Source organism: Rhipicephalus sanguineus, chromosome 8 (assembly GCF_013339695.2).
Source record: "Rhipicephalus sanguineus isolate Rsan-2018 chromosome 8, BIME_Rsan_1.4, whole genome shotgun sequence".
In the NCBI taxonomy this organism is placed as follows: Eukaryota; Metazoa; Arthropoda; class Arachnida; order Ixodida; family Ixodidae; genus Rhipicephalus; species Rhipicephalus sanguineus.
Window position 1 is genome coordinate 6,064,421 of NC_051183.1, and position 9,469 is coordinate 6,073,889.

At 49.9% G+C, this 9,469-nt stretch overlaps 1 protein-coding gene across 2 annotated transcripts in view; it reads left to right on the top strand.

Moving 5' to 3' along the window:
- Positions 1-9,218, top strand: part of LOC119401262 (isobutyryl-CoA dehydrogenase, mitochondrial) — an 88,427-nt gene extending 79,209 nt beyond the window's left edge. For both annotated transcript variants that reach the window (XM_037667943.2, XM_037667944.2), the window contains 3 exons: positions 1,294-1,396; positions 1,454-1,512; positions 8,634-9,218. In XM_037667943.2, coding sequence (XP_037523871.1) covers positions 1,294-1,396; positions 1,454-1,509 — 159 coding nt within the window. In that variant the 3' untranslated portion in view covers positions 1,510-1,512; positions 8,634-9,218. The remainder of the gene's footprint in view (positions 1-1,293; positions 1,397-1,453; positions 1,513-8,633) is intronic.
- The last annotated feature ends 251 nt before the right edge of the window (positions 9,219-9,469 follow it).

Consider the following 9,469-nt stretch of genomic DNA (forward strand, 5'->3'; position numbering starts at 1 on the left):
TTCCTTCCTGTGAGCGCCTGCAAATAAGCTGCCCTTCAGGCTGATGAGAAACTGTGTGAACGTACGGCGGTTGATGTGCAGGATCTCGCAAGATTACAGGATGTTTGCTTGAAGAATACCTTCCGCGGTGTCGTATACGAGCAAGTGCACAGAACCCCTTCGATTTCTGTAACCGCTGCAAACCTGGCTACGGAATCCGTGGAAAGCCGGGCTCTGGCTTCCTTCGATTCTCCTCCGAAGCAATTTTTCCGCTATATTGACGATTGTTTTTGCATCATAAAGAAAGACGCCCTGGCTGCATTCGCAGATCACTTTAATAGCATTGAGGAAGCCACAAAATTCACCGCAGAAGAGGAAAGCTCTGGACATTTTCTTGACGTATAGTTGTAGAGCGGGACCGACAGAGTCTGTTGTTCACAGGAATAAGCATCACCTCCATTTCTCTTCCGTAAACCCTGTTTGCCACGAGCGGTCTGTGGCATTCTCTTTGGGCCCAGAGAATTTGCCAGAAGGCTTGGATATGGCCTGCATTCGACGCGAGCTCAGCGCATGCAACTACCCGAGAAGTTCTCTTGCCTCTTCCGAGCCCTGCGTCCGACTGATTTCCTCAGCCAGCGTCGCGCCGCCGTTCCGTACGTTCCCGGCATCAGCGAAGCCTGCGGGGATGTAATGCGCAAGTCGCCCATGTTCCGAGCCATACGTCAAGCACAAATTAAGTTCCCTGGCGTTGTACACAAGATACCATTCGCGGACTGCAATTATGTCTACGTGGGTGAAAGCGGGAATTTCGGTGAACGACGTCAAGAAGAAAAGTCGTTTCCATGCAGAAGAAATGCATCATGAATTCAACTGGGACCAGGCCTCGGTTATCGCCTGGGAAAAGAACTGGATAAGTAGTGGCAATATCTGGAAGCGACGGCAATCGCAAGATGCTTGAAGCGATTATGGACGCGGCTGAAAGCTTCGGCCTCCCAGCTTAGTGAACAAGGCTTCTGTGTGAAAAAGGAAGTAAAACTTTTAGGTCGGCGTTCAGTGTTCTTATTTCTACCATGCCTTAGATAACTGACTGATATTCTTTGGACAGCAGTACCATTCAGGGGCGTTACCAGAAACTGTTTTGTGCGGTTTCCGCACCCAGTTTATGTGTATTTGTGCGTGTATTTGCATGAGTGCGCGTATGTATTATATACACATGCGAAATGTAAAAACTTTCGGGCGTGGGGGAGAGGTTAAACTCTCCAAACCGCTGCCCTGGCTACGCCAGTGTGCAAAGCATTATGCGTTCTGTTACAGATCACAAACCAAGCACTGCAGATGCTGGGCGGATACGGATTCATCAAGGAATACCCGGTGCAGCAGTATATGCGAGACCTACGGGCCCATATGATCATTGAAGGTGAGTATTAGGAGAGAGATTTCGCAGAAGCCTCAAGTTATTTTTACTCCTTCGCAGGAACGAACGAAGTCATGCAAATGGTGATTTCCAAGGACATTCTACGAGGACGATAAAAGGTCGGCCCCTCATCCGCTGTATACAGCGACTGCTGCATGCTGTGTTCTTTATGACTGCTCGCGGATTTTCGCAACAAAAAGTGATTAACAAGCATTGTACGCCCAAGCAACATTCCGCCTTACCGCGTGGGGAAGACACATCCGCTGCAATCCAGTGAACATGTCCGGATATTGCAATAGTTGTTTTTTTTTTTTTTTTGAGCGCTGGAACAGCCTGAAAAGAAAAAAAAACACTTGGATTGGGTCGCGTCCCTAAAAACGTCCCTGAAACGTCTTTTTTTTTTTCATTTCTGTAAGCGGCTCACCATCAAATCGTTCGCACCATAACTTTGTATTAAAGGCGCCAGGGGTGCTTACTACAATGGGCTACAACATCTGAGGGCTTTTCTTCCTCAAAGGAGGCGGAGGACCAACACAAGCCTGCACCAATGGGCGCGCACACTCCAGGTAGACGTCATGACGGCCGGTGCCACGAGCGTGGGACTAGATCACGGAGGCTGCCGCGCTTCGTTCATCTGGGCGGAGCCTCTCCTGACTTCTTAAGCCGTAACCGACTATTGCCCTAATTGGCGCGCCTATTGGTGCAGGCTTGTGTGCATCCGCCTTTGACGAGGAAATGCCGCAGACTTTAAAACTTTATTGATTCCAGCATTCCATCATTCGGGAGGGTAAGACTCGTTCGAGCTGGAAACGAGGGGCAAAGCGAAGACAGACAAGGACGTCGCTGTACCAATAACTGAAAATGTTTTTAGCAGCGAAGCTGTTCTAGCTCGGCGTAAAGTGTGTGGTCGTGCCCGAAAGCTATCATCATCATGAACGGGTATGTGCCACAAATTTTGGGCAAATTCTACTATTCACCGCTATGGCGTGGCCTGTAATAACCCTGATGGGTGAGAGAACGAGTACAGAGAGAGTACACGCTCTGCCCACCCTACATGAAAGCCAGCAGCGAGATCAGGCGCATAGTCGTTTGCGTGCCATTTCTAAGGAGCTTCGCTCATCGGTTGTATTCGTGCACGGAACAACTGCTAGTTTTTTTTTTTTTTTTTTATAAAAGAGCGAAGTCTACTTTAAATGAAACTGAGAAAAACGCACTTTTTTGCTACTGACGATATGGTCGGGCCTGCTCCAACAATTTTTTGTCAGTGTGCCCATGTCGCCAAAATACATCAAATCTGTATGTCGGCTAAAATCCACATAGCCCTCTATCCTCGGCATTCAGGAGTAACGTTTGGATTTGGCTCTTATAGATTGGAACATTTCACAGTTTGGGCATGAATTAGCTCGATCCAGGCCCGTAGCCAGGAATTTTTTTCGGTGGGGGGCACTTGCTGAAAACGTCGACTATTTGAGAAAAACACGTATTTTTATTATTTATTTTTGGTGGAAGCACCTACTTTACCAAAATTTCAGGCGGGGGGGGGAGGCTAGCCCCCTTCCTCCTGGCTCGATCGTAATACAAGTCCAAATCGCAGCGAATGAACGATATAGCATTATTTTGCTACAAAGTTAACACCATCCCTGTGCTTCAGTCGGTGCCGTCCTTTGTTGAATGGGCATAATGGCGATGACTAGTCTCGTATATATAAGGCGCGTTCACACTTGGCCTGGAAGGGGGCGAAAGCGGCAAAACTCACCGGAAGTTCACTCGCTGCGCCGCCGAAGCGGCCAGAAAACCAGTCGGCGAGCCCGACACGAGAAAATTACACCATCTCCCACTAAAGGGAATTGTGTGGAGATTCGAAGCAGCTCATGGGTTGACTTAAAGTTCCGTTCATCACGGGCACCTTGCCCGATGTTAACGCGTCCTTGCAAGTGGAGCACACCACGAATTCACTGTAGTTGCTGTTGCTGTTACTCGTCCCGAACTCTTGTTGGAGCACGCCACTCGGGTTCACCGCGCGTCTGCAGAATCTCGTTCCCCGACGCCATCACGTGATTGCTGAGAGAGTGTAAGGGGGAGAGGCCACAGCGTCTTACCCAGCCCCTTACACAGGCACGAACGCGCTAGCGCGCGCCAGCACACATGGTTTTGTCTCCGTTACGCCAAGCTAGGACAACATACGGCAGCCCAGGCCTCTAAAGTGCTCTGCACGTATCATCATCAAGGCGGTCGAAGAACAAGAGGAAGAAGACTTCTCCTTGGCGCGAGCGCGCGCTCAGATGGCTATGCTAGGTGGAACGGTCGCCAATGGAACTACGGACACAGCCCAGCGCAAAAGCTGTTTCGCATCTACGGGCAACCATGGTGGGATGCGAAAGCATCGCGGGAGCTGCGCATCGAGATTCCGTTTCTCTTGTGTGACTTATGAGACGGTGGTTGCCGAGGCGTTCTAATTACCGGTTGCCGACACTGACGCTTAAGTTCGGCTTCCCGAGCCTTGCTCTGCTCCGCGGTGGTGGCGCTGCCGCATAGAGTTAATAACATAGATTTAATCAATGTAGATAAGGTATTAGGCCAACATGAAACAAGAAAGCTTTTTTTTTTTTCTTTGAGCCTGGTGGCAGACATGTCACCGCCCCGTTATAAAGGGGACGCTCATAGCATCCATCCATCCAATATACTGACTCTAGAGGAAAGGCTCTCCATAGGGTCCATGCATTGAAACTATAACCGCATGGGTTCCGCCATGATGGAACAAATGAACGTTGCCAGACCCTGAAACGCTCGCTATATTTGACGGTAGTAATCAGTTTTAATCTACCGACCTAAGCCAGCTACGCGCTGTTCATGGAACATCAGCTGTGTTTTGATGCGTGAAGCCGTGTGTTAGTGTAGCGTTGTCTGTACAGCTGTCCCGATTGATAACAGTTCACATTTCCACCTGTTTGTGCATGGTTTTTACTAGGCATGCCATACCAATAATGCATAACGAATAAAGTTTCTCCGTTCGCTGGCACAAGGGTCACTCGACAGATTCGCAGCTCGAAGCAAAGTGCGTAGGCCGTGGTCGTGGGTGCTTCGACTTGCAATGACGAGACACCTCCACGTTCTTTTTCAGCTCATTGCTGCCGTACTTCAGCGCAGAGAGCCATAAAGCAGAAAAATAAAATGTCGATTGCAGCATGCAGCGGCGAATGTGAGTGAGACGTCACCCGAAAGCTTCAATTAAAGCTAAAGATACACGGCACACGAAATTGTATCGCCCTTAAGAAGACTAAAAAAAAACTTCGGTTGCGCCTAGTTGGTACCTAACTTTCAGTGCTTGTGTCATCTGTTTGCCGTCCGTCCTGGTTTGCACTGAAGTTTTCAGCTTGAAAGAAAAATAGGGCTGTCACATGAAGTCGAGTGGTACGTGGCAACAGAAAACGCACACGACGGGACACTGTGACAACTACGAGATACACGACGTAAGCGAAGTTTCAGGGGCTTTTAAGCCATACGATGCGACGTGCGGCGTCGGATATGGTCCGGCATACGGCGCACGACGATTGAGCTCACATGGAGCGAACGAGCAATGAGCCCTAGGCTCCGCCCACATAGGGCGCCTTGGCATGCACACTCGGAAGACTTCGTATCCTCGTAATGAAGCACAAAACAAACAGCTTTGCACAGCCACGCTTCGTTCTATAAAAAAATAATGACTAAATATACGCCTTCGCGAACGACAAGCACATCGCAACAGTTCGCCGTCACTCACGACTCTCATGGTAGGCCTAGCATGGCGGACTGCACGGGCCCGGCCCGGGCTGGGCTCGGGCTTGAAAGTGCGGGCCCGGGCCGGGCCAGGGCTTGAAGCCGCGGGCCTGGGCCGGGCTTGAGGCTGCGGGCCGGGCTGGACTTTGACCCGCTCATTAAAAGGCGTAAGTCGGGCCTTCGATCACACGCGGATGTTATGCATTCCATGGTCTAAGGTATACTGTGCCAAGCTGAAGTGACACGTATATATGTATATATTAACAGCACTAACACTGGGTCAGATCACGGTTGTTCCCATGGGAGGCATAAAGATTTCGGTCTTTTATTCGAGGTTGACACATACGATACATTTCATTTATATTCCTTGGTATTACGTGCCAAAACCAACATATGATTACGAGGCACGCCGTAGTGGCACCGGATCAATTTCCACCACCTCGAGTTCTCTAACGTGCACCTAAAGATAAGTATATACACGGGTGTTCTTGCATTTCGCCCCCACCAAATTGCGGCCACCGTGGCCGCGGGAATCGCACCCGCGTCCTAGGACTTGAGCTTAACCGCTGAGCTACCACCGTGGGCAAAGCAACATTTCGATACATGTACACACCGGATTTGCCGTCCGGTCGCCCGCTACAGAGCGCACGGCATCATTAAAAATCATCATCAGCAACTAATATCCTCTAGCGGGCCCGGGTCGGGCCTGGTCATGAACAAGCGCGCCCTGGATTAGTTTAGTAATGAACGCCCGGGCCCGGGCCGGGCTCGGGATGGGTACGGTCAAGTACGCCCGGGCCCGGGCCGGGCTCGGCTGGGTTCGGTCATGTACGCCCGGGCCCGGGCCGGGGCCGCGCTTGGAACCACGGGCCCGGGCTGGGCTCGGGCTTCGAAAAGCGGGCCCGGGCCCGGGCCGTAAAATCCGGCCCGTGCAGTGCTCTATGGCGGACGCCGGCCGTCGCCTCGTTCGCGATCACACGCGAGCTCGTCATAGAGCGCTTGTTTTTGCCAACATGATTAAGTTTTGTACTCGCTTGTAATGTGTTAGCATACGCTACTAACTTTCTCGACGTCATCGATGTGAAGAGCAAAGGTGGAAGCGAAGCGAGCCGGCTCGCCGAGACGACGGTGTCGCTGTGTTTACCTGCGAAATGGCCTAGCATCGCTGCTCGCGATCTCGCTAGTGGTTTGGAAACGGGCACTGTCTTGCAGAAATGGCACACCTCAAACATCGCTTTCTTCAATAAGGAATTATTTCACGTCACAAACAAAATGTACTCGACGTTTATAACGCCGCCGCGAGTGGCGATGCCGGCAAATGCTCCGAGGCTAGACTCCACCGACTCGATCGCCTCTTGGCCACGGAGCGGCGACAGGGAGAGGGCGCCACCAGCGGCTTGACGTCTCCCGAGCTGTCATTGGCTGCGGCCGTCCGACGGTCCGACGAGGCGACGAAAATATCTGCCCGGTTGAATACACGCCGGACATGCGATGCGGCGATCCGATGCGATGAAACGTCACGAAACGTCACCATTCCGGCTGCCGCATCGCCGCGTCGGACGTCGCATCGGATGGAAAATCGTACCGGCCGTAACGCGCAAACCGACGCAATCGGCCGCAAGCGCACTCTCGAGCGTTGGTGTTGATATGGTGGCGCCGTCTAGTAAACCAGCCTGCAAACGCTCTTTTCCACGCACAGTAAATTGCATAAATAGCCGTCGTATTCTTTCGTAAAAGTATTCAAAATAAACACAAAACAATATCTGCGCGTTTTTAATTGTGCAAATGCTTCTTTAGGATTGATATGTGATGGCAAGAGTGACAACGTTCCAAGATGTCAGCGTTGTTGTGGTTAGCGGTCTCACGGCCCAGCTTTTCCTCTAGAGTCAGTATATTAACTCTATGCGCTGCCGCTGCAACTAGCGCCGACGTTGGCGTTGTTCATGGCGTTTCGCACACCGTTGCACAAAGAAAGAATGACGGAAGCACAGCGAACGCGCGCTTTCGCAGCTTCGAGATTCGCTTGCCGGCGTTGCCATTTACGTTCAGCTTCGCGCCGTTGCGAAGGAGAGTGCAACGGCAGCGAGCGCGCGCCGCATTATATACGAGTGCACAGCTGTGGCGGAGAGAGAGAAACGGGAGAGGAGAAACGAAGTGGAGGCAGCGCTCACGTCACCCCCTCCCACCTCCTCGCGCTCACGCGAGGAGAGGGGGACAGTTGGCGCATGCGCAGTATGGGTGCGGACGCCGCAGAACGGACACTACCTCGAGCATAAGATGCTTTCGCATCTAAAATCAGCGAGTGGTCTATCCAGACAAAGGTGCACCATTCTGGACTCTCGGCAGTGTTTTCTCGTTCTTAGCATCCATTGAAGACCTTGCTTGCTTGCTTGCTTGCTTGTTTGCTTGCTTGCTTGCTTGTTCCTTATATCTGGCTTTCACGAATGTTAATGACGATGATGATGATGTGCCTCTACACGTAGCTCATACCCACGCTGGGGGATTGGCCGAGAATTGTTTATAATGAAGTTTTAAAGTTTTAACTAATGATTAAACACAAAATACAAGCAAACATATAAAAGAACGAGTGCAATAATTATTTGTACATTTGAACTCTTCTTCTTCCTCTTCTTCTTAGCTCCTTTTAGGCCGCGCCGTTTCGGATCACTACTTCTTCAAGGGATAGATCGGTGCCCAATATATTCATTTCAGTTGTCTTCTATATCAAATATACCATCTTGGAGTGAAACGATATGATACTGTAGCGCAAAACTCGAAAAGAAACGCTAAAAGGCAGAAAGGGGCAGGAAAGTCGGCCTCTTATTCGAGTCTGCCCTATACAACATCATGCCCTTCAGCATGTACCAACTCGCTACCCCTAAAAAACTAATTGGTGAACGAAAGGACGATAGGAAAGCAACTAGGACACAAATGAAACGGACTGAATGCGGCCGCGTTGGTTGTTTGGGTCGCGATTTTAGACGCAGCGCTGGTTTAATGGATCTGGCTCAGTTTGATTCAAACAGATGCAGGATTTAGCTCATTTTTTTTTTTACGAAACTGCCTTTTTCAGTTCACATTGCTATGAGGAATCGCTCCATTTTGATTACAATTGTTTTAGAGTGAAATTACTTAGGCGCACTTTCCGCTTCCGTGAAACTTAGCCCAGTTTCGGTTTCTGGATTTGGCTCTTTTAGAAAAAAAAAAAAAGAAAACAGCAACACATTCTTTCAGCAATATGTGTGATGCTTCTTGCGGTAACTGCATCAATGAAATACTTTGTGCCTGTATTGCCATGCCAGTTCAGTACTGAATCGAGCCACTTCTACACCGGCCTTATAGGATGCATTAAAAGCGTTTTTGGAAGACTCTTGTAGACTGGGGCGAACGCACTTTGGGTGTTGCCAACTCTTTTTACAGCGTAGCATCGTTCCGTGATTGTTCCAAGTTGTGCGCCTTATTTGTGCTTGCTTTCTTGTTTCAGTGCCAACAGTGTGCCAGGCCATGGAACTGCGACCGGCCTCGGGCCATGTGCTTCACTCCGCCTTCTTTCGTGAATGCCGTTTACTGTTAGTGCATAATATGCGCCAAGAAATTGCAGCTGCACAAGAAACATTGATTGAAAACGTGCGTTCAAAAGCTCCAGAACAATGACTCGAAAGTTTAATTCTATTTTAAATGCGCATCATCGGCCATTTATGCAGCGCTTGATGCGTGTATCACGCCCAGCCTAAAGGCGGAACAGCGCGTTTTGTGCCTCAAGGTTTTCGCCATGCAGTTGCGCGGGGACCACAATGGGCGTAGGTGAGCAATTCAAATGAATAATGAACCAGATGACACAAATAGACACCATTCAACGCATCTGTCTATGTTATTTGAATTAGCTTTATTTGCGATCTCTCGTGTTTCCAGCTAAATGGGATTGTAAATATATATAACGGCTGCATGGGTGAGCTGTACACCCCTTTGCAGCCAAACAAAAATAACCGTTCCTCAGCTGTTACGCAAGTTTGACGCACTGGGCTGTATATATTCCCCAATTTTTCGTAATAAACCAGTTGGTAGCGAGCGCTCGTTCCGTATTCTTGTATGTCTTGTCATGTCTTCTTTTTTTATGCGCTCTGCTTTTATTTTAACGCCCCACCCTACTGGCCACGTCGCTGCACAGAACGACGACATCGCCCAACTTTCCACTTTACTGAACATCGTTTGCTATCTCTGGCTGCGCTGTGTCATAGAACCAATATCTTTAGAGATGTCAGACAGCTGCGATATCGGCTCACTGGACAGCTATAGCTAGAAGACATTGCCGTTTTTGGC